This window comes from Rhinatrema bivittatum, chromosome 4, assembly GCF_901001135.1.
Source record: "Rhinatrema bivittatum chromosome 4, aRhiBiv1.1, whole genome shotgun sequence".
NCBI classification, from domain to species: domain Eukaryota; kingdom Metazoa; phylum Chordata; class Amphibia; order Gymnophiona; family Rhinatrematidae; genus Rhinatrema; species Rhinatrema bivittatum.
The window spans coordinates 43,073,079-43,099,205 of record NC_042618.1 but is presented as its reverse complement, the minus strand read 5'-3'; the positions used below and the strand labels follow the sequence as shown (position 1 = coordinate 43,099,205).

The 26,127-nt window shown below is 43.4% G+C and overlaps 1 protein-coding gene across 1 annotated transcript in view; it reads right to left on the bottom strand.

Moving 5' to 3' along the window:
- The window catches only part of ASPG (asparaginase), a 184,646-nt gene that overhangs the window by 117,936 nt on the left and 40,583 nt on the right, over nucleotides 1-26,127 (bottom strand). Inside the window, exons 3-4 of the mRNA XM_029598056.1 lie at nucleotides 3,663-3,774; nucleotides 1,407-1,532 (exon numbers count right to left, since the gene is read on the bottom strand). Coding sequence (XP_029453916.1) covers nucleotides 1,407-1,532; nucleotides 3,663-3,774 — 238 coding nt within the window. The remainder of the gene's footprint in view (nucleotides 1-1,406; nucleotides 1,533-3,662; nucleotides 3,775-26,127) is intronic.

The following is a 26,127-nucleotide window of genomic DNA, read 5'->3' as shown; positions in this document are numbered from 1 at the left end:
CATTTAAAAACATCCATAAATTACAAAAAACTAGCAGTACAAACTCTGCAGCCATAATCACAGCAGAGCAGGATGGGATTCGCGAATCAGGCCTGGGGGAATAGAGGGAGGCACTGGACCTGAGAAAAGCAGCCACTGCTGCGAGCCCTCGTAAACTTCCTGACACTCCTGCTGGCTCCCCTCAAGAGGAGATGCCATCAGTACTGCAGCATCTGGAAGAAGAGGAGGTGAGGCGAGAAAGAGAGAGAGAGGGAAAAAGGTGAGAAACAGGTTTTAGGGAGAAACCAAGGGGAGAAGGCAGCTCTGAGGGGTGAGTGAGGCACTGATGGTTAAGGAGGAGGAGATGGGAACACTGGGAAGCTGAATTATTTTTTGGGGGTAGGCTAGTGAATGAAGAGATCAGTCGCTAAGAAGAGGAGGTGCTAGGAGTGGGAGAGAGAAGAAATGGGGAAGAAAGTCACTGGGAGGATGAAAAGGAGCATTAGGATGAGGACAGGTGACACTGGGAAGAGGAGAAAGAAGAGGCCTTGCTATGAACATCTGAATTATGGCTGAATGGCATACTTAGACATTAAAATTTATGTTGACATCTTTCCCCACAATTATATGTACCACTATAAACAATTTATTGTATTTATCAGCATTTCTTAAATTGCTTTACAGATTAAAAATACTGTAATGCAATAAACACACACCAATAAGTTAATTGCAATGGATATTTTGTGGGTTTACCTTACTGAATCACAGTAAACAAAAAAAGTCACGAGTGGGAACTTTTAAATTCAAATTTCTTAAAAATTCTTAAAACTCAGTAATTCAAAACACAGATTTTCAAGATTGGCTAAGTTATAACCTTTTATAAAATCTGCATATAAAATTCAATAGATTTTTGAGCTAGACAATTTGCATGACAAACTTTTTTTTTTTTTTTTTTAACCTTGCCTCTCTCAAAACCACTGAACTAAATTTTATAAAAATTTGTCATGGAGTGATTTGTGAAGCTAACATGCAAGGAAATAAACCTTACTGGTAATATTGTTAGTGACTGAATACCATAATTGAACATTATTGAATTATGGTGGCAATACTACACCACCACAGCACACCGAAGTCCTGAACCGTGGTATCATACATACAGTGCTGCAAATTAAGGAGGTCAAAGCATAAAGATTAAAAGAACCATTTCTCCAGGATTCTGAAACAAGCTCCAGGTACTAACTTGGCCTTTGACTAGTGCTAGATCCTATCATGTATGGTTAATGTTATATTGACAAAAAAGGATTATTGATATGATATTTCATAATCACCAAAGAGGCAAAACTGTCTGGTCCTCATATCTTTAGTCAAGAGAAATTCCCCTTCCTCCCAAAATAATCTACAAATTGTACATTCTTAAAATGACTTACCTGGGAACCTGTTAAAATGATGGTTTTACCCAGGTGTTCACACATAAAAGAGAGGGCTGATGCTGTGTAGGCCATTGTGTCTGTGCCATGAAGAATTACAAAGCCATGGTAGAGTTCATAAAATTTCTAGGAATGGAAAGACATTGTCAAAATTAAACTAAAAAAAACCCAAAACAAATTGGAGAACATAACCATATTTCACTAAGTTTAGTTACTCTCAAGACCTTTTCTTCAACCTATGCCAAGCTAGAAATGTCTTTTATGAAAAACAAATTGCATAATGTGCAAATGGTGTCTTTAAAACATCAGCAGTTACTAGACATGGCCATGTACACACATGCTTTGCACCAACATCAGTATATTTTATATTCTAAGCAGATAAGGAAAAAGCAAAAAAGGTAAACAAATTACAAATGTTCAAATATTTGTGCATCATTTGTAAACTTGTATAATAGTACCACTTAGAAAAAGCTTAGTGAAGGTTTTAAGAATGAGAAATTTGAGTGGGAATGCAAATCAGTCAAGTGTTTTGATTTCATGTAGTTGACTTTACATTGACTTTTGCACCATTGACTGGAAGAGATTACTCACTCTGGTGTTATACATGCATAAAATAAGAGAAATCCTGCTTGTCAAGCCTGTGTGTGGATTTCTAGTTTAAGATCGCCCTCTTGTGTGCAAAAGGATGAATTAACTTTTTATTTTTTTATTTAGATTTTTATATTCCGCTTTTCAAACTTCTTTCAGCTCTTCAAAGCGGATTAAATTCAGGTACTGTAGGTATTTCCCTATACCCAGAGGGCTTACAATCTAACTTCCCATTGATCAAACTGTTTTGTAAGAACTAAGAGGAGAGAAGTATTGGTTCCTTTACCTTATGTGAGGGAAAGAAAAACGGTTTTGTGATATCAAAGTTGTAATTAAAAAAAAAAGTTATGCATTGCCTTAGTGGGGCAATATTTAAAATCCTCATGTTGCTTGCAGATCCATGGATCTGCAAGCAAATTCAAAGGGACACTCCCAATGAGTTTCTTTTCGAAAATTCATGGAGAGGCTGATGTCATAGGCACTTCTGTACCCAAGGAGTGAAATGGGTGCAAAGTCAACACCATAAAGAATGCATGGAGATTTCAAAATGTAATTCTCACATGTTGCTTGCTGACCCCTCTCCCCCTTTACAGCCTAGTCCCACATCTTTACAGAATTGCCCGCAAGGAAGACTTCTGGGTCCAGCTGCCCGGACCCATTCCCCTCTATCATAGCTCTGTAAGTAGGCATGGTCTCTCCCCCCACCACCAGATGCTTCGGTACCAGACTACTTGTGGCACCTGTGCATTAAAAACACTAAACCATAACTTTCAGAAATGTATTATGATGGGTTGCTGCATAACAAAACATTTATTACATCACGAAACAACAGAAAATGTAGATGTGACTTACACAGTGGGCATGCACAAATGGGCAGACAAATGGACTAAATGGTCCTATCTGCCAACATCTGTATTTCTAGGTAAATTAATTTTTTAGATACATATCTTTATATTTATTTAAAACATTTGTTAATTGCCTCCCCAACCAAAACTGGCTGCCCAAAGCAATGTACCAAATTCAACCATGAAAACCTAATCTCAATGCATACAAAATAAGTTGACACAAAATTAATAAATAAATAAATAAATAAATCATTGACATCAAGGACACAAAAATAATTAAGTTCTAGTCTAACCTCTATTGGTAACCAAGTCCAGAATGATTGTGCCACCACCAAAAATGCTCTAGTCATAAACGGACATATCCCACCTCCTGAAAAAGGAAGGTGGGATATACAAGGACAGACCCTGACTGGATCTCAATTGTCATTTTGGACGATAGCAGTCCAACTTATCCTTCAAATAAACTAAGCCGCCCTCTGAAAGTATCAACATCAATGTTTTAAATTGTGCCCGTGCCTCCATCAGAAGTCAATACAAAGCCAAAGTAACTCCGTTTTGCTGGAATTCAAAATCAAATTACTCAATAGCCTGGATTGGCCACTGTTGGAAACAGGTTTCTGGACTTGATGGACCTTTGGTCTGACCCGGTATGGCAATTTAGCATGTTCAAAAATCTATTCAAACCCTCAACATGACATCTGTTTTCACCCACTGGTAAAAATAACTGAACATCATCCCTTCAAACCAAGACTATAGAATAACCTCCAGCTGAAGTCATATTCTATGTATAAAATATTCAGTCTTTAGTAGTCAGTCACAATACCTGAATATCTTTGGCAATTTTAGCCCAGTCATCTGTTGTCATGTTAGCAGAATCAAGCAGCGGCGAGTACTCCAGAACTGTGTACACAATCCTTATATTATTTTTAGAAGGACTATGCAAAACAGAGAAAAATTAAATTAGTAAAGTAGTAATACTATAATCACGAGTACTGCAATCCTTGTTGTATCTAGAAAAGAACACCCATTTTATGCAAGTTTCATACTTCAAAATACTTTCTCTCTCTAAAGAGGTTCACAAGAATAACCCAGTAATGTCAGTCAAGAATGAACTTGAAGTTATTCTGCTAATTATATTTTATGTAACTAAAAATTAAAAACAAGTGTTAAATTAATACAAATGTGGCATATCTGAAGTGGTCAGAATTGTCACACTCCTTTTAAGACTGCATTACATAATTTGCACTTGCTCATACAGGGAAAATTTGCCATTAAATAAAATTTAAAAAAATAAGAACCTTCAGAGAAAAAGGAAAGCTCAGAGTTATTTTATTATAAAAGGATTCCAACACTATTTATTAAAATCTTATATTCTGCAACTTCGTTGCACAAAGCATTCAGAGATAATCACACAGTAAAAACATAAAATATTAATACAAAAACACAGACTAAAATATACATATTTCAAACATACAAAAGCTCACAAAATTAAATGATACTGGCTCATCACTTTATCCAAATGCTTCCTTGAATAAAATTGCCTTAACACCTTTTCTGAATGCCTATAAAAGAGCAACTCTACAGTGTATGAGTGACAGAGATCAGGCCTGGAGTTTGTTTCAGAGGTGACTGAAGAATAGTTTGCATATGTAAACAGATGACAATCTGTCAAAGTGTCATCTTAATTCACAAGCTTATGCAAAGTTCATACTTCTAGCACACTCATTAAAAAAAAAATCCCAAAAGGCATTTATAAATGGGTACATTCTCATTGTGATCTTTAAGGGGCAACAAATCAAAATTGCCTGCAGTGATGTAAGCCCATGGGCAGTTTTTGCCTCCAGGGTTTGCATAAAAAATCCAAGCAAAATCTACACATACAATTTTACTTTGACTACTACTAAGGAAAATGTATCTGCAAAACTTTGCACCTACCTTTTTTGTGACTAGTTTTTCTAGCAAAAATATACATAGCTTCGAAAATGTCTATTTCTGTTTGTATTTATAGACTGCCTTCCTCACCAGAGAAGGAGACCCAAGAACATCACAGAACAATAAACTAAAACACATTACAGCAAAAATACAATAATTATTTTAAAATTCAAAATGATGCATGGTTTCCTTGCCCAATTTAACTATGCTATCAGGAATACCTCTAAACCATACAGGTAGAATTATGTACACTGGTGAACATTACACGTAATTTTACCTGCATGGAGGGTGGGCAATATTCAAAAAGCCCATTTCAAGAGTAAAATGCTGTTTTACTTGCAGAAATGGCTTTGACTCTTGCCCTCTTAATTACTTATTTCTAATGATCTATTAAGATCTCATGCTCAATCAGTTTACAGTGTAACCCATACAAAGTTTATTGCTGCTACCATGCTAACCACATAACATGACAAACTCAATACAACATATCTAGATAACAGTAATAACACATAATGGTGTATATTACTCAGGGCCTGTGCAAGAGTATTAGGCGCCCTAGGTGAAACATCAGCTATGCCGCCCCCCCCCCCTCCCTCCACACAATTAACTTACATTGTGCATTAATGTAAATAATGAAGTCTGTATTTATAACAGAACATTTATTTGACATGAAAAGGCAAATGATAATGTACAATAACTTAGCCAATCTAGCTTCAGGCAGAATACTGTAGCTATTCAACGAAATAGTGGTTCATTCTATATGATTTTTATGATTTTAGTTTTTTATGCCTTCTAGAATTTTTATATTTTGTTTTAAATTTATTTAATGTTTTATTGTGTATTTTATGTTTGGAATGTTCAATTGTTATATGAAACTCCGACTGAATTTTATGCCATGTAAACCGTCGATGGTATAGAAAATCTTATAAATAAATAAAAATAAATAAAATAAACAAACATAAACCAAGGCTATACTTGTTGCTCAAACACAACAGAACAATTTACAGTATGCAACAGTCAACAGGACAAAAAATATAGAATATTCAATCCAAATGTAAACAATTTGTGCTACACTTTATACAGGATCTGTATTAGAAAGACTGCACTTTAGAATTTTACTTTCCTTGCTTTCAGTTTAGCAAATGTAGAAATAAGTTTCTGCAAGTCAAGGTTTTGTGCAATTTCATTTTCTATTGACAATGTGGCCAACCCAACAAGTCTTTCTTGCATCATTGAAGAACGAATATATGTTTTAATCAACTTTAATTTGGAAAAGCTTCACTCACCACTGGCCACAGAAACAGGAAGGGTTAAGAGGATGCGGAGGGCAAGAAATATGTTAGGGAAATTATCTGTGAGTTTATGTCTGCATATAAAGTTCAATACATCTTGTGGTGATGAGCTCTTCTGAATTCGTCTTGCGATGGCTTGCAATTCACTGCACATATCAGAAGCAACAATATCTTTGGAATCCCCATGTTGTAAAACTTTCTCCAATTTCAAGCACTGTCCAGAATTTCTTTTGATGTACTAATCTGCAAACTGTGAATATTGTAGAGGAAGCCAAACCCAGAACTAATTTCATGCATCTGTGTGAATCTTTCCTCAACTGATTGTATTGCTGTATCAAGGACTGCAAAATAAAAGTTCACTTTGACGTTTTCCTCAGCACTCTGAATAGGGTTATCATCGGCTTCATATGTGAACTGCTTCTTTTTTTTCCTAATCCAGACTGGATCTGGTTCAAAGCTTACTGGTATCTCCAACTCCTCAGCAAGTTCACATGCATCTACCAGTGTTTTCGCAAACCGTTCATCACTCCTACAGTCTAAAAGAAATTTCTTGGTTCCACTCAGTTGCTCAATGGCATTGTGTAGGTCAAATTCCTTCATTTGAAGATGTTTGCTAGTGATATTGAACTCAAAAAGGATGTTATGCCACACAACAGGAGAAACCACAAACTTGAAGCACGAAATACTTTTTGCAAGAGCTTGTGCCTCTACCTGCGAGGTATTGCCAGATGATCCTGTTACGGTAGTGTTGACAGCAATTTCAGTTAGTGCATCATAGATATCACCTAGTTGATAGCAAAGAGGTTTCAGTGCATGAATTCGACTTTCCCATCTTGTTTCACTCAATGGTTTCACTGTAAGAGCAGGCACATGGCGCATTAGAACTTCCCAAAGACGTGTTGAAGCAGAGAAATATACATAAACATTTTGTACTAGTCTAAAGAAAGCCATTGCTTCCAAGCAACATTTAGCAGCATCACTAACAACCAAATTCAAAGAATGTGCACTGCAAGGAACAAATAAAGCCCGTGGATTAATGTCCAAAATTCTTCGTTGTACACCATTTTCTTTCCCTTTCATATTGCTTCCATTATCATAGCCTTGACCACGTAAGTTTTCAATAGGCAATGACATATCTTCTAACTGGTGAAGGACAGTGTCTGCCATTACAGCACCAGTGGTCTCCTGGAGTGGCACAAATCCCAAGAAATGGGAGTGGCTTGCGGGAATGACAGCTACTACCTGGAGATAATACCTTTATTCAATAAAAATACACATGGTTAATGCGACTCCAACATTGCTCTATGCTTCAACGGCAAGAGGAAATGTGGAAAACAGGATTTGCATTCACAAAAAAAGAGGGGAGTAGCTTGCTTGTTACGGCAGTTACTACCCCAAACCAAACAATGCCTGATACTTCACTTTCACTGCATATCCAGCGCACCTCACTGCTTCAACGGCAGGGGGGAATGAAGTAAAGTGGAATTATACTCAGACAACCAACAAGGACTGAATTGCACAGGCTGGGTAAACAAATAAGCGTGGGAGTAGCTTGCTTATTGCAGCAGTTACTACCCCTAACCAATTAAGCTAGACATTTCATTTAGATGCAGCTCCAGCACTACTCTCTATAGCAATGGCGGGGGTGGAAGTGAAATAGAACCAAAACGTTACTAAGGGCCAAGAGTAACAGATAAGTATGAGAAAAAATAAGTGTGAAAGCTTGCTGGGCAGACTGGATGGGTCGTTTGGTCTTCTTCTGCCATCATTTCTATGTTTCTTTATGCTTACAGGATGAGAATTATCAGGGTCTGAAGCAATGTCCACAAAGCGAAGGATCATGGTCATTTGTTCAACATGGCCTACATCTGGTGTACAACCTAAAATGATTGAAAAGTACTTAGCAGAATGAGCATATTTTAGGATTTCTTCTTTGATAGCATTGGATAAAAGCTGAATCAGTTCATTTTGTATATCTTTGCCAAGGTAGTGGACATGTGTCTCAACATTTCTTATCTTACGAAGATTTTCATCCATAAGTGGATCAAACAAAGCCAGATATTCTACACATTTCTGGAAGTTTCCATTACCAGATGGGTGCAATCTTTCATGTGTTCCCCGGAAGGCCAGATTTTGCACACCAAGAACTCTGACCAAAGCAATCAGCCGTTCCAAGATTTGCTGCCAATACTTTTCTTGTTGTTTAATGAGACGCAAATTTTCTTCATCAATTGTTTTCATGTTTTTCAATCGCATTTCAAGTTCCTTCCACTTCTGAAAGTTCTCCAAGTGTTCACCACTTCTCTCGTGCAAAGCTAGAATTGCAGATATGTTCTTCCAATCTTTGGAACCTTTCTTAGCAAGAGATGATGCACCAGTGTTAATGGTAAACAGCATGCAACAAAAGCAAAACACAGAATCCTCTGACACAGAGTACTGTCTCCATTGCCAAGTCTCCTTTTGTAATGAACTGTTGAGAATTTTCTTTGATTACTATCTTTAGGGAAATCAAATTGCAGAACTTGTTCTGGTCCGTGTTCCACCAAAATTTGTCACACACGATCATCGCTTTTGGATAGTAAATTGACCCAGGTAGCAAGATCACCATAGTTCAACTTCATGGCATGTTGTTCTTCAGATCCTTTCAAACCTTGATCCTTTTGGACCTCACTTGGTTCGTCTTCTATATTTTCATGTTCTTCAAATTCTACTTCAGATTGTGAAACTGTAGGCAAAACAGTCATCTCTGCTTCAGTCTCACACAGATCCCTTGAACTACCTTCTTGATACTTTTTCCCCGTCAGCCTTCCATTTATGATATTGTGCCCCTGACAATTTCTTTCTTTCTGCCATGTCACATGAACTGAAAAATCAAAATTTTGTGTTTCTAGATATTTTTTACTATGATATGCACATTACATTTAAATGCACTGACAGGATACTTAAATCCGTGTAAAATAGATACTCCAAACATATGTAGGAAAACTGCCATACCATAACAGCACTAACTCCCAGGGCTCAAACAGCAAAAATCCTATCTATGAAAAATATTACAATAGGTGCTACCGTGTTTCCCCGAAAATAAGACCTAGTAGAGGTTTTGCCAAATTGCTAAATATAAGACCTCCCCCGAAAGTAAGACCTAGCACATATTACATGTAAACGATCGAATTAGCTACGGTATTCCCTCCCATACAGTAACACGCGCCCCTGCCGTTTTGCCACGCCAAACGTCGTGACGTCACGCATTGAGCGGCCTAATCGCACGTACAGGGGCCGCTTTCGCCCGTGCAGGCATCCATCTTCGCCTCCGGGAGGCAGGGGAGCCGCGATCCGTGTCCGTCGATGTCCGCCTCCGGAGGAGGGCTGTGAAAAAAGTAAGTCACTTCGTTGCTTTACCATACACTGCCAGTCCTCTCCCCTCCTCCCGGAGCAAGGCTGCTTTTCGCGCCTTGCTTCTGGAGGAGGAGAGAGGACTGGCAATCCCGAGCGTACCGTAGGATTGCCTGTCCTCTCTCCCCTCTCTCTCTTGCAACTTTTATTTTTTTTCACTTTTTTGCTTTTTTTTTTTCCGCTTTCGTTGCTTGCTTCGGGAGGAGAGGAGAGAGGACTGGCAATCCCAAGCGTAGGAGAACGGTCCACTTCCTGGTACCTGTCATTTCAAATGTCATTTGAAATGACAGATACCGGTACCAGCATGTCCGTGAAGCGTTAGGCCAGCGCACCCAGGATACTGTATAGCGCTCTATACAGTAAAATGGGTTGCGCGGGCCTAATGCTTCACGGACGCTTCTTACCGTAGACGCAGCTTGCATTTTTTAAAATTACTGTATAAAGAGCGTCACTCTTCTTTTTCAGTCAATCTGTGATTCTGTGAGCACGCAAGCCCAAAAGGGAAGAGAATGCAAGCTTTGTTTTGTTTAGCAACTGCCCTATATATTGGTGATATAATTGGACATCTAGATTAATAAAACCTCATACAAATTGCTATAAGAAGGAAGGAATCAAATTAATCAGATTAGTCTGAGTTTCCTTTCTTCTGCATTCTCTCAAAGATCAACAAATGAATGGAGAAGAATGGATGGAAATGGACAATGTGCTCAACGTCCAGTTCTTTCAGGATTCAGTAACATCAGTGGTCATTTTCTAGGTTTGAGTCAGCAGCAGCCTCCACCTTTCAGTTTTTCCCAATGGAGAAAAGGAAGCAAGTTAAAAATAATCCCAGCAGGCAGAAGTAGTTGAATACAGGCACCGAGGCAGGGAGAGCAGGCCCTCGAGGAGCGAGTTCATTTTTTTGTTCAACAATATACCGGTATGTGAATTCTTCTTCATGGAAAAATAAGACATCCCCTGAAAATAAGGCCTAGTGCATCTTTGGTAGCAAAAATTAATATAAGACACTGTCTTATTTTCAGGGAAACAGGGTAGGTACATCAATATACCTTCTACTGGAAAACAGAACAAGCTGGATTGCTCTAGATCCCTACAGAGAAAACAATAGCAAAATACTTCACCTTGGTCTTGAATAACACAGACACAGACCCTTACCAAATGCAAAATAAGTGACCACAAATTAGAAATCAAAAACTGAAATAGAAACCACAAGTAGCCAGACTCTGCATATAGTGCAGTACTGTAGAAACTTAACACATTTCATTCCTGAGGGAATTCTGCACAACTGTGCAATGCAAAACTCCCCTTTTACACAGACTTCTAAAATTCTGTACAGAATTTGCAACTGTGGATGGGCAATAGCATAGACTGGAAGGATGTCAATGATTGTGGGAAGAAACTGGCTTAGTAACGTGTGCAGAATTTTGTTATTCCACGAGTGAAAAATACAAAATAAAAGATGCACATTCCCAAAGCTGACATATTGCTATCACTAAACAGAAAATGGTGGGTCAAAGCACAGACACACACACACACATCCTCAAACAGGCTCCCTCTCGCTTGCACACACACATACACCCTCACATAGACTCCCTTTTTCTATTGCACATACCCCTCCCCTGCACATAGGCTCTCTCTCTCTGGCAAACATGCTCACCCACTCAATACCACAATACCTGGCTCTGCTCTCTCCTTCAGATGCATCTCCAGATTTTCCTTCCTCAATCTCAGTTACTCCCTCAATCTTTCCCTATTGTCTTCTCCAACCATCTCTTTCTCCCTCCAGGCCCTATCAGAGTCCCTGTTCTTTCTCTTTCTCCCCTCAGGGCTATTCCTCCTCCTCCCCCCACCTCCGTCTAATGGCCCAACCACAACCATTATTGTCCTGAGATTCTCCCCCCCCCCCCCCCGCAGCAGAGGAAGCATTAGCTTTTTTTTTTAATGTTTTATTTTAAAGCCCAAAAAATTACCTGCAAGCTGGATCTGGTGGCTGGTACTGTTATAATAGGGTGGGTTCTCTTCGTTCCGACTGCAATGTGGAACAAGTCCACGTGGGGTGGCCTCTTCTTCGGAGGCAATGCCCTGCTGCTCTGCTCCTCCTCCAGTCGAGAGCGTCTGTGCACTGAAGGCTGGCCAATCAGATCGGGACTTGGGGGAGGAGCCAGGAGGTCAGATGGCTGGGTTTGTGCGGCTGGCGAATTGATAATTTATTAAATATCTTCGGGTGGCTTCCGGCAGCTCCGCCGGCGCCGCAGTAGCGGCTCTCTTATTTTTACTGTGGCTTTTGCTGCTGCCCCAGGCCCCCGCCCAGTGCTTCCACCGGCCCTGATATTACTCAAGTATGATACAAATACAACGGAAATGCATGTAAATAATATGACCATGTGTACAACACAGCACAGTTTACAGATATACACAAACTTTCTCTTGTAGAAAGTAGTTATTAGTTTAAACTTGGAGGCCTTGAAGATGGGGAGAGTTTCAAATTTGTACCAATCAACTATTTCTGTGTGCTACCATGTGTGTATATGTTTCTGTTTAAGATTTAGATAATTGAGGGAAATGCACATAGCTTTTATCCTTACACTGAGAAAATCAGGCTAGTAATAACCGTCTAAAAGGTTGGTAAATCTCCTGGACCCAATGGGCTTCAGTAGGAATTTTACTCTAAGTTCTTGGTACAGCTTTGCTTAGTTCTAGAGTTAGTGAAAACAGAAGCAATTGCAGTTTGCCACCTTTCTGATTCATGGAATCTCACATGGATTACATTGATGTTAAAGAAAAAATGGGGACTCTTGAACTGTGCAGCCTATTTCCATGCTCAAGGTGTTCAGTTCTGGAGACCGTATCTCAGAAGGGACAGAAACAGGATGGAGGCGGTTCAGAGAAGGGCGACCAAAAAGGTGGAGGGTCTTCATTGAATGCCTTATGAAGAGAGATTGAAGAATCTAAATATGTATACCCTGAAGGCAGCGGCGGATTCCCGAGGAAGACCAACCCGGGGATTCGCCGCCCAGGACACATCACGTGGTCTGCCGAGCACGGCTCTGTCACGGCCGCGCACGGCAGACCACGTGACTGGAGTGACCGGCCCACCAGGGGATGCCCGATCCCCCGATAGGCCAATCCGCCCCTGCCTGGAGGAAAGGAGGAGCAGGAGTGATATGATACAGGCTTTCAGATACTTGAAAGGTTTTAATGATCCAAAGTCAACGACAAACATTTTCCATTGGAAAAAAATCAGAACCAGGGGTCATGACTTAAAACTCCAGGGAGGAAGACTCAGAACCAATGTCAGGAAGTATTTCTTCATGGAGAGGGTTGTGGATGCCTGGAACGCCCTTCCGGAGGAAGTGGTGAGGACCAAATCTGTGAAGGATTTCAAAACGGCATGGGATAAACGCTGTGGATCCATAAAGTCTTGAGGATGTGAATGGAATGAAATGAAGAGAAGAGACATGAGGGTGGCTTGCGGGAATGATGGCTACTACCCTTATTCAATAAACATACACAAGGTTAATGCGACTCCAACATTGCTCTATGCTTCAACAGCAAGAGGAAATGTGGGAAAAAAGGATCTGCATTCACAAATAAGCATGGAAGTAGCTTGCTTGTTGCGGCGGTTACTACCCCAAACCAAATTAGCCTGATGCTTCACTTTCATTGCACAGGCTGGATAAACAAATAGGCGTGGGAGTAGCTTGCTTATTGCGGCGGTTACTACCCCTAACCATTTAGGCTTGATACTTCACATTGATGCAGCTCCAGCACTGCTCTCTACATCAATGGTGGGGGTGGAAGGAAATTAGAACCAAAAAGTTACCAATAAGGGCCCTGACCTCAGTGGTCAGAGTAACAGATAAGTATGAGAAAAATAAGTACGAAAGCTTGCTGGGCAGACTGGATGGGCCATTTGGTCTTCTTCTGCCGTCATTCTAGGTATCTATGTTAAACTCAAACTATTAGCAAATGTATTGGCATGTAGACTGAAAGTGGCATTACTATAGTTAGTCTATGTTGATGAAATAGGATTCTCATCATAAATTAAGGTATGTATTTCATTAAATGATTTTAGAACAGTAGCGCAAACGACTAATTTTGAATTATTTTAATTCATTGTATTCTGGTCTCCCTAATAAACAAGTTCTTTAATCCAAAATTCTACTATTCAGATGATTGAGCATGTTGGTAGAAGGCAGCACATCACCCTAGTTTTAAGGATTACTTTATTGGCTACCAACAGCCTCATAGGCAAAGGGCCTAATTTACTAAGCAATTTTCCCATCGACACAGAATGGGAAAAAGACATTAGTAAATAAGACTCTGGGAGGCTAACTTTGAAACAGCCGTGCGGGTGCATGTCTGTGCATATGCCAGCTCGCGCCCAGAGATATGACCGTTTTATAACATAAATGAACATATACACGTATGATATAGAGTTGGCTGTACATGCAATTTTATATGGATGTGCACATGAGCGCGCAAATGCCAGCTATTGGTTGGCCTTTTGCTGCTAGGGCAGGACCAATATTTGAAAATAAGCAGACTTAACAGTGCTCAGTAGTCTGGCTGTAAGGCAGCTGAATTGTGGGAGTCTCTCTGGGAGTGGGAGTGCAGCTGTGTGCTCTGTCTTACCAAGAATGAGCAAAGAAAGAGGTAACCCAGCCCTTGTTTAATCTTTTACTCCTGCTGTCTATGGGTCAAAATTAGATTCATCAAGTATAATTGAGCTTTTCCATTTAGAACATCACCCTCAGGTTCTTTGTCCTACGCTCGGGATTGCCAGTCCTCTCCCCTCCTCCCGCAGCAAGGCGCGAAAAGCAGCCTTGCTCCGGGAGGAGGGGAGAGGACTGACAGTGTACGGTAAAGCAATGAAGTGACTTACTTTTTTCACAGCCCTCCACAGCATTGGTTGTCAGAGTAATCCAAGTTTGAGCTTTGAAGTCTACCCCCGGCTCCAAATGTTCCAATATCAGTTATGAGACTCCTGGTCTGGCAATGTAATGGAAATCTTCTGAAATAATCCTGTGTCCGAGGAGACCATCTTAAACAACCAGGCCCCGCTGTAGAGTTCTCATGGAAGCTCTTATCCAAAGGACTAGTTCCAACATTGTCATCATGGAGCTTAAAATCTGCAGATGGCATCAGGCTAAAGGATTCTAAAACCATAACAAGGCTCTGATCTGAAGCTGCAGCTATCAAATATTTTCCGTCTGACTTCAAGATAAGTTGGGTGAAGCTGAAAACATTCCCAGATATTCCAGGGATTGATAAGGTACCATCTTGCTCTTGCCAAAATTGACCACCCAGTCTAACTCTTGCAACAACTGATTCATATGGAAAGCTGAGTATGTTTGGTAGAAATTGCAGATATGGAGGATAGTGGATGAAAGCCTGTAGTTCTCTAATTATTCTCACAGAGGTGACTGCAACAAGAAAAGCACTTTACAAGTCAAAAACTTTAAAGATGCAGATTCCAATGATTCGAAAGGGGGCTTCATCAACTGAGAGAGGACTGCATTGCATTCAGACAGAACAGGAGGCTTCTGTATTGGGGTTTAACTTGCCAGAGTTCTTTGATAAAGGACAGGAATGGATGAATGGAGATTGGTTTGTTGTACAACAAGGTGTGGTATGCTGTGATGGTGCTCAAATGTACTCTCACAAAGGCAATGGCAAGGCCTGAGTTAGAGAGATAAACAAGTATTGTAAAAGTTGTAGAGGCTCACATGAAAAGTGATCAGAATCATGCTATTGGCATAAGATGGAGAATCTTTTCCATTTGTTTTTTTTCTGGTCAAAGCCTTTCTAGATGAAACCATTATGCCTTCAAATCTTTGATGGAAAAAGCAAGTGTTGCTCTCCTTTAACAGGTGTTCTCACAGGACAGCAGGATGTTAGTCCTCACATATGGGTGACATCACAGGATGGAGCCCAATCACGGAACAATTTTGTCAAAGTTTCTAGAACTTTGACTGGCACCTACTGGGCATGCCCAGGATAGCACTAACCCTGCAACCAGCGGTGGTTCCCCTTCAGTCTTGTTTAAAAGCTAAAGTAAGTGCCAAAAAATAAAATAAGAAACGTAACGAACCCAACACCACGGGGTGGTGGGCGGGTTTTGTGAGGACTAACATCCTGCTGTCCTGTGAGAACACCTGTTACAAGTAAGCAACACTTGCTTTCTCACAGGTCAAGCAGGATGGTAGTCCTCACATATGGGTGAGTACCGAGCTGAGGATGTCCGAACATGCACCAAATGTACCCAAAGACATGCAACAGGCACAACAACTGGGGTGGAATTTGGTAGAGGGCATCCTGAACCCTAACGGGCAGGCAGAAGGGTGTTGGTACATCAAGTTGCAAAAAGGTTGCGCAAGACAGATTGGCCGAAGATGGAATCATGTCTTCCAGCCTTGTCTAGACAATAATGGGCTGTAAAGGTATGGAGAGAACTCCAGGTAGCAGCCCTACAAATATCAGGAAGCGGCACCGAGTGAAGGTGCACTACTGAAGTTGCCATGGCCCTGACAGAGTGTGCTTTAACACGGTCTGGAAGTGGAATGCCTGCTTGCTGATAGCAAAAAGAAATGCTGTCCGCTAGCCAGGAGGAGAGAGTCTGCTTACCCACAGGTTGACCCAATCTGATGGAAGCAAAGGAAACAAACAATTGAGTACTTTGCCTGTGGGCAGCTGTACGGTCTAGGTAGAATGCTAGAGCCCGTTTGCAGTCGAGGGTATGCAGAGCCTGCTCTCCTGGACTGGAATGGGGCCTGGGAAAGAAGGTGGGTAGTATAATGGATTGATTAATGTGAAACTCTGATACTACGTTAGGCAAGAACTTCGGGTGAGTGCGGAGTACTGCCCGGTCATGCAGAGATTCTGTGTAAGGCGGATAGGTAACTAGGGCCTGTAACTCACTAACTCTGCGGGCAGATGTTATTGCCAGAAGAAAAATCACTTTCCATGTGAGAAAGCGAAGATCACAGGATTGGAGGGGCTCGAATGGTGGTTTCATGAGCCAACCTAAAACCAGATTAAGGTCCCAAGAAGGGGCTGGAGGGCGCAGTGGAGGCTTGAGGTGGAGCAAGCCCTTCAGAAAACATGTTACAAGGGGTTGTACTGAAATAGGAACATCCCCGACACCTTTATGGAAGGCAGCCACTGCACTGACATGAATTCTGATGGAGGAAGTTTTTTTTTTGAAATTTAAGGTTTATTAGAGAAAGATAATACCGACAATACAAAACCATACAGCATCTGTGAAGCATGTACAATAACAAAATTGACAGTAGAATAGATGCAATAAAGACTTACAACAGATTCTCTGCTTTTCTCAGTTATTGTGTAAACATATCCCCCCCCTTCTGTTCCCCTCACCCCCCACCCTTCTCCCCTACCATCCCTGGGAGCTCCTGCAAAGGTAGTATGAACAAATAACATAAGAGAAAATCAGACATAAAAGGAAATCATATCTTCTTCTGTTGTTGTTGCCATGTTAGGTATAAAGACCAGGTACGCTGAAAGGCCCCTATTTGTTTCCGACGGTGCGCCGTAATCTTACTAAGGGTACAAACCTTTGCCACCCGTGACTGAACCTGCAATAATGTAGGTACACCCTGAGACTTCCAGTGTAAAGCTATCTCACATCGAGCAGAGGTGACCACCAATCTAACAAAACGCTGTAAGGCCGTGTCGAGCTGTGGATAGTCTGAGTTAAGCAGGGCAACTATGGGGGTTAGAGTAATAGAAACATGCAATATGTCTGAAAGCCACACAGCCAGTCCCTGCCAAAACTGGGAAACAGCAGCACACTCCCACCACATATGATAAAAGGAACCTCGCTCCCCACAACCCCTCCAGCACCGATCCGAGGCCGTGGAATAAATTTTATGGAGTTTAGCGGGGGTATAATGCCACCGATAAAGGAGTTTGAAACTATTTTCCAAGTAGGAGGCTGAGATAAGACCCTTACACCCCACTGTAAAGATAGTGTCCCAAAAGTCGTCACCCTGCGGGGACCCCAGATCAGCCTCCCAGGCGGACAGGAATGTTGGGCGCGTTCCCATACCCTGAAGGAGCAGCTTATAAATTTTGGACATTAAGTGCTGTACTTTGTCAGCCGCTCGGCAGAAATTCTCAAAGAGACCAATTGGCTGGAGTAAATCCCGGGAAATATGGGTCGCTCTTGCGTAACTCATTAGTTGGAGGTAGCGATAGAAATCCCCCTGAGGTAAGTCATGCCGGGCCTGGAGAGTGGAGAACGTCACCCACGAGGAGTGCTCCCAAAAGTGACTATAATTATAAAGACCCTTAGCCAACCAATCTGCAAAGACCTGCGGAGCTGTACCCCCCAAGAATGACCCAGAGTGAAAGGGGGAAAAAAGGACCGACCCCACCTTGGACCCCACCACCTGGGGCTTCCATTTATACCAAAGGCGTAAGGTACACTGAATCGTGTCCGGTAGGCCTTCCAATTTGGGCCCAGAGCTAGGAGGTTGCCAGAGGATATTAGTCAGCAGGTGTGGCCCGATAAGTTCCTGCTCCAGAATCACCCAAGGTTTGCGGGCGGTGGTTCTGTGCCAATCAACAACAGCTCGTAATTGAGCCGCAACATAGTATCGTAATAAGTTAGGCACTGCAAGGCCCCCCCGCACCCGAGGTTGAAACAATACTTTCTGGGCCACCCTGGGGTGCTTCCCCTGCCACAGGAATTTCATAATCCTGCGTTGCCACTTGAGAAGCAGTGCAGTTGGTATGACGCAAGGAATGGTCTGGAAAAGGTATCCAATCCGGGGCAGGATGTTCATTTTAAAAGTAGCAATTCGTCCCAGCCACGAAATGTGGTATCGATTCCACTCCTCCATTTCCCTGTACAATTTAGCAAGAAGAGGTGGATAGTTAAGCCTAAAAACATCAGAATGAGCCCCTATAAATATACCTAGGTATTTAATTTTCTCCTTTGCCCATTTAAAAGCAAAACGGGCTTTCAGATCCCGTGCCTGGTCCTCCGGTAACGTAATATTAAGGATTTCGGTTTTGTCCCAATTAATGGAGTAGCCAGACACTTGACTGAAGGTTTTAATAATCTCTACCACGGCTGGCAACGATTGCTGAGGGTCCGCAAGGGTCAGAATGACATCATCAGCAAACATCGCCAACTTGGAGGAATATGACCCCACACTAATGCCCATCACGTCCCTCGACAACCGGATCCGTTGGGCCAAAGGTTCTATAAATAGGGCAAATAGTAATGGAGAGAGCGGGCAACCTTGGCGGGTGCCCCGCTCAACAATAAAGAACGGGGAATAGCCCCCATTTACCTTAATGCAGGCCCTCGGTTTATCATATAATTTCTGAATCCAGGTAATGAAAAAAGGCCCAAAACCCATGGTATGCAAGACTTGAAATAAAAAAGGCCAGTGAACCAAATCAAAGGCCTTTTCCGCATCCATAGCCATAAAAAGAAAGGGGATATGATGGCGCTTAACCCACCAGAGGGAATCCAACAACTTCCGCACATTATCGGACGCCATGCGACCAGGGATAAAACCGGCCTGATCCGGGTGAATGAGTTGTGCTACATAACCGTTAAGCCTGTTAGCCAGGATTTTAGCCAGAAGCTTGAGGTCTATGTTCAGCAATGAGATGGGCCTATAAGAGCCACACTTGGTAGGGTCCCGCCCCGGCTTTGCAATGATCGTTATACCCGCCACATTAGAATTAGGATTCAAAACCCCCTCGTGTCGCAAGGCATTAAACATGGCCGTAAGTGGGGTAAGTAAATCACCGGCAAAGCATTGATAAAACCGGGCAGTAAACCCATCCAGCCCCGGGGACTTGCCAGCCTTAAGTTGCTTAATGGCAAATAACACCTCAGATTCTGAGATATCCTTGTCTAGCGTATCCCTGGCGGACTCTGATAACTGGGATAAGGGAGTGTCCTGTAAAAAGGATTGTATGTCCCTGAACTCTATAGAGTGGTTATGGGAATACAGTGCAGAATAAAATTGTAAAAAGCAGTCACGGATCGCATCATTGGAGGTAAGTGGTGCACCATGAGCACCTACAATTTTAGTAATAGTGTTTTGTAAGCGTTTGGCTCTCAACTTATGCGCAAGCAACTTCCCCGCTTTATTGCCCCCTTCAAAGTATACTTGTTCCGTTTGCTCCAGCTCATGCGCAATTTTGGCCGCATCCAGCGCCCCAAGTTGCGATCGGTAGTCAGCTAAGGCCAAACGGAGCACTTCAGTGGGGGTTTGCTTGTGGCGCTGTTCTAAGTCCAATAATTTGGCAGTCAGGAGCGAACGTTCCCGCTGGGTCTCCTTTTTAACCCAAGAGGCCCGAGCTATAAAAGTCCCCCTAAGCACTGCCTTTAAACAGTCCCAGTAAGTGATGGGCGAGATGTCAGGGTGAAGGTTATGAGAACTGTAATCTGTAAGTACCCGCCGACATTGATCCACAAAGGAGTCACTGTCAAGTAAGCTATCGTTTAGGCGCCAAAAGCGTTGGCCTTTGTCATAATTAGGGAAAGTCAGCTCAGCCCACACCGGAGCATGATCGGACCACGTGATCGACTCTATAACCCCTTTGCGCACATTTTGGATCACTCCCCTATCCACAAAAACATAGTCTATCCTAGTGTATAGGTTATGGGGGTTCGAGAAAAAAGTATAATCCCTCTGGGTGGAATGCAAAAAGCGCCACACATCTACCAGCTGAAAGTGGTCCAAAAAAGCAAGGAGGCTATTGCGGTCTCTTTTCAAAGTAGAACATCGCCCCCCCGAGGAATCAAGACCAGGGTCTAAGGGCAGATTGCAATCTCCCATCACCATCAAGTGACCCACTTTTTTCAAGAGGACCAGCTTCACCAGCGCATCATAAAATTTGGCTTGGTGAACATTGGGGGCATATACGTTAAGCAATGTATACGAGACCCCAGCAATATTAAGGACCAGCAATAAATATCTACCCAAAGGGTCAGCAACACTGTCAAGCAATTCAAAAGCAAAGTCCTTGTGAAATAGAATCCCCACACCTGCATATTTAGCAGCTTTAGAGCTAGCCGCCCAATACTGATGCGGGTAAAGGGCAGAACTCATTAAATGCTCATAGCGCCGCTTTAAATGTGTCTCCTGGAGACAAGCAATCGCAATATCAGCACGCTGCAGATCTTTATATAGTAATTTACGCTTACGGTGCGTATTCAGTCCCTTAACATTAAAGGACTGTACCTTAAAGGTAGCCATCCGGACAAGTGATGGTGCATTTCAAGTGCCCCAGCGTATATAGAGCAGACAGAGATAAGAGCAGAAGAGGTCCCCCCATGAAACAAGAGACAACTAAACATAGTACCAAGCAGCACGTAGCCCTCAGTGAGCCGGGCAGTAAACAACAAGGCAATGCACTCCCGAGAGAGGAGATCCCCACTATTCCCCATTCCCCCCCCTCCCCCCCTCCCAAAGGAACCACAATCATCTCTTGGGTCCCCCATCATCTAGGGGTGAGTGAAGACAGCTTCCCAGGTGCCGTCCCACCCGGCAGCATCAGCATATTATCAAACATATAACCAGTAACCAAACCCTCCACGTCCGGTGCGGCTTAACAAGAAACAGTGTCAAAGCCTTCAGAGCCAAAGCAGCCAGATCATGTAGGGGCTCTGTTCGCGATATCTGGATCCGGGGTGCGTCGCAGTCTCTTTCCCCCCTTTCCCATCCGCTGCCAGCGAGGTTCCTCCCTGCGGTCGGCACGTGGCGAGGAAGATGGCGGCAAATCCGTCACAGTATAGCCAAGGACCTTCAAGATGCCCGCCGCTTCATGCACGGATTGTGCCTTGTGCGTTGTACCTTGCACAGTAAAGCTGAGGCCAAAGGGGAAGAGCCAGCGGTACCGGATGTTTTCTTTAATCAAAACAGCAGTAATAGGTTTCATAGCCTGGCGTTTCTTCATAGTAGTCGGGGAAACATCAGCATAGACTTGCACATCATGTCCCTGCAGCTGCACCTTCCCCCTCTGGCGCGCCAGGGCCAGGATCTTCTCTTTCACAGGGAAATCATGGAAGCAAGCGATCACATCCTTGGGTTGATTAGGAGCTCTCTGACCCTGGACCCTGTGAGCCCGTTCCAGCTTGACCACTAGAGACCCTCCAGAGCCTGCAGCATTTTGGTTTGCATCTTGCTGTAATAAATCAGTGCAAAGCTCTGTAATAACTTGCACACAGTTAGCAAAGTCAGAGGTCTCAGGAATGCCCCGAAAGCGCAGATTAGCCCTCCTATTCCTGTTTTCTAAATCTTCCAGTTTGGAGGAGAGTTGCTGAATTTCACTAGCCATTTCCTTATGGCTATTCTGCAGCGAGCTCATTTTATCTGCCTGAGATTCAGTGAGGGTTTCATACTCAAAAAGCCTCCTCCCCATTTCACACAGTTCCTCCTTCATTTCACCCACCGTTTCACGGATCTCAGATTTAAAAGAATTGAGATCGTGGCTGAGCTCCCCAAACCAAGCCTTAAACTCACCCCGAGTAGGGATTTCCGAATCGGGGAGTGCTGGTGCTGCAGCTGAGGCCTCAGAGATCGCTTCTCCCGTCACGGCGGCCATTTTGTTTTTTTCAGGAGAATTTTCCCGGGCCAATTTCTGGTAGGAAAACTTGCAAAAGTCGGGTTTGGGGGCCCGATTCGCCATCAGCAGCCTTCGGGGGTGAGCTTGGTGTTGGAGCCGCGTCAAAAGGTGGAGGGATGGCTACGATATTATCTGGATGCTATCCGGCATAGCCAGGAGCTCCAGGCTAGGCTGCCACTCGAGCCGCTGACGTCATCAGCCCCCTCGGAGGAAGTTTTTAGACCTGATTCTGACAAGTGCCAGAGACAGTCTAGAAACTTCGTGGTGGAACAGGTAAAGAGATCAAGGGACTGAGAAGAACACCATGATTTAAACCTGTTCCATTTGTAAAGATAAGATTTTCCTGTGGAAGGCTTCCGTGAAGCAATCAGGACATGGGAAACTGGCTCCGAAAGGTTGAGAGGCTGCAGGATTAACCTTTCAACATCCAGGCTGTCAGGGACAAGGCCTGAAGATTGGGGTGGTGTAGGCACCCGTCGTTCTGTGTGATCAGAAGCGGGTCCTTCCCCAGGGGAATGTGCTTGCGAATGGAGAGGTCCCGAAGAATCGGAAACCACATTTGACATGGCCAGTGAGGTGCTATCAGGATTCATGCTTCCCTTGTCCTGACGTAGCTTCACGAAAGTCTTCGAGAGAAGTGGAAGTGGAGGGAATGCATATAGGAGACCGGTATCCCATGAGAGGGAGAACGCATCTCTTGGCTGTGAGTGTTGGCTGTGAGTGAGAGAGCAACAGTTCTCTACTTTGCGGTTTTGAGGCGACGCAAAGAGGTCTATGTGAGGGTAACCCCAGCGTTGGAATATCGAGTCCACTACTGTGGGGTTGACAGACCACTCGTGTGGTCGAAAGGTGCAACTCAGCTTGTCTGCCAACACATTGTCCACTCCTGGCAAGTAGGTGGCCTTGAGGTATATCGAGTGGGAGAGGGCCTCCGCCCATATCTGTGCAGCTTCCTGACACAGTAGGTGGGAGCCTGTTCCTCGTTTGTTTGTTGATGTACCACATGGCCACCTGGTTGTCCGTTTGAATCAGGATGACCTGGTTGGAGAGGCGATCCTGAAATACTCAAGAGCATATCTGATTGCTCGTAGCTCCAGGAAATTGATCTGGTGTTTGGCTTCCTCTGGAGACCAGGACCCTTGAATTTGTAAATTGGCAACGTGTGCTCTCCAGCCAATGCTGGAGGCATCTGTTGTAAGGGTTATTTGAGGATCCGGAGCTTGAAAAGGAAGGCCTTGAAGGAGATTGGCCTGATTCTTCCACCAAGCTAGAGACAGACGAAATGGGTTGGTTATGTGGACAACAGCTGATAGTGGTTGAGATGACTGAATCCACTGTGACCTTAGAGTCCACTGTAGGATCCTCATGGTGAGACAAGCCATGGGAGTGACTTGTACTGAGGATGCCATGTGTCCTAGCAGGACTAGAAAGTGACGTGCAGTGGAGCGTTGTCGAGACTGCAGCTGATGGGCGAGAGAGGAGATGAGAGCTCGATCTCGAGGAAGAAATGCCTTCGCCTTGAGGGTGTCCAAAGTCTGCTCTTATGAACGACAGGGTTTGCGATGGGACCAAGCTGGACTTTGGATAATTGATGAGAAACCCTAGAGAGATCAGGGTGTGCAAGGTGAGACGTAGGGACGTCAGAACAGCTTGCTGTGTGGGAGCCCTGATCAACAAATCGTCGAGGTAGGGGTAGACGTGGACACCTTGAGTTCGAGGAATGCTGCTACTACTACGAGGCACTTGGTGAAGACTCATGGAGCAGAGGCTAGGCCGAATGGTAGCACTCGATATTGGTAGTGCTTTGGGCCTACGAGGAATCGCAGAAATATGCAATGAGATGGAGTTATTGCGATATGTGTTTAAGTGTCCTGGAGGTCTAGAGAGCAGAGCCAGTCTCCCCTTTGTAGAAGGGGGAGGAGGGAACCCAAGGTCACCATCTTGAACTTTTCTCTTTGTAGGAACTTGTTTAAGGCCCGAAGATCTAGTATCGGGCGAACGCCACCTGATGTTTTTGGGATTAGAAAATACTGAGAGTAGAATCAGAGGCCCTGTTGGGAGTAGGGCACTGGTTCTATTCCTCTGGATTGGAGGAGGAGGGAAATCTCCTGTTCCAAGAGCGGTGAATGGTCTGATGTTCCCCACATCAGCCGAGGTGGGGAGTCCGGTGGAATGGCAAGAAAGTTGAGATGATAACCTTGCATTATTATGGTGAGAACCCACTGGTCTGTGGTGACTGAGTGCCAGATGTGGTTGAAGTGGCACAAACGGCCTCCCACTGGTACATGCCTTAGTGGAGTCTGAATGCTGCTCTCTAGAAAAAAGTCAAAAACCAGATGCTGGACCTGGTTGAGGAGTTGTTTGCGGCTTTTGCCTGCGAGGTTGCCTGGACTGGCCTTTCTGATAAGACTTAGTAGAGCGCCTTTGGACGGAGGAGGATAAGATTTCCTTTGGCGGTAAAAGGATTTCTTGGGCTCCTTTCTGAATGTTTGCTTAGCAGGATATTCAGAAGGTATCAAGGAGAGTTGGCGAAGAGTCTCATGGTGATCCTTGAGTTGTGCCACTGCCTTTTGTATTTGCTCACCAAAAAGATTATCTCCAGAACAAGGACTTCAGGCCGTAGGTCCGACGACTTTAGCCAGGCCCACTGCCTTGCAGAAATGGCTGTTGCTGAAACCCTGGAAGCGGTGTCAAAAATGTCATAGGCAGATCTTATCTCATGCTTGCCCGCTTCTAAACCCTTTTGAGCTAGGGAATGTAATTGGTCTTGAGACTGTTGAGGTAGGGACTCAGCAAAGTCCTGTATTTGTTTAAAGAGGACCCTGTTGTACTGGGTCACATAAAATTGATAAGAGGTGATGCGGGATATTTATTTATTTAGAGTTTTTCTATACCGGCATTCGCGATGGGAATCGCATCATGCCGGTTTACAGTTAACAAGGGGTGAAAAAGAAGATATAATAAGAACATTAACAGGTGCTGAAAGAAAGGTTGCAGTTACAATAAAACAGGGAAATACACAACTTGGAGCAGTGAAAAGGCGATAGGAATTTAACAGAGAGAACAAATTTGCCAATTAATGGTGTTTACAAAGTTATGAAATTTGCAAAGTTATTAATTACCATGTTAAGGTAAAGTTATTGATTACCCTGTTAAGGTAAAGTCTGAGCGTCAGTTAATGGTGAATTAAGGTTCAGTTGGGGTCATAAGGTTCAGTTGGGGTCATAAGGTTCAGTTGGGGTCATAAGGTTCAGTTGGGGATATAAGCATTACCCCTTGAAAGATACAGCGACCTATAGCATCCAGGAATTTTTGTTCCTTTCCTGGAGGATAGAAAGAATGATCCAATAAAACAGGAGGGTAGGCTATCTAAAAATGCCGTTGGAGCAACAATATAGGTTAGACACCAAGGTAGTCCAAGAGTAACTTTATTTGGATGGAGACATCAATTCATACAACTGAATGGTGGTCCAATTGGGACTTCTGGAAACCAGGAGTTGACTGGACTAGGTATGTAGTGTCAGCTTTCCGATTGACTGGTGCCACAGAACCAGGATGTTCCCAATTTCTTTTCAGACGATCCAGAAGGACATCATGGATGGGAATAGATGTTAGTTCTTTAGGAACATCTAAAAATTGAAGAAGCTCCATCATCTGATGTCTATCATCTTATTCTGTCTGAAGTTGAAATGGAACCACTTCAGACATTTCCTTCACAAAATTAATGAAGGACAAGTCCTCTGGTGGAGAACGCTTCCTGCTTTCAGCAGGAGAGGGTGGTGATGGCAAGTCATCGGTATCCTGGGATGAATCATCGGTCCAGGTATCGTAGGGATCATCTCCAGCACCCCCCAGTATCCTTGGAGGGATGAAAAATTGGTATACCTGAAGGTCCCGGGCGAGGCACCGAAGGTGTCACCGGTGGCACCGAGGGCATCGATGGACGGGTCGGTGGCACTAATGGAAACAAAGATGCAATCGGTGAAACCGATTATCTAGGCATCGGAAGGACTCCCGATGGCGGAAGGAACAGTGTTTCTCCTTCTGACGATG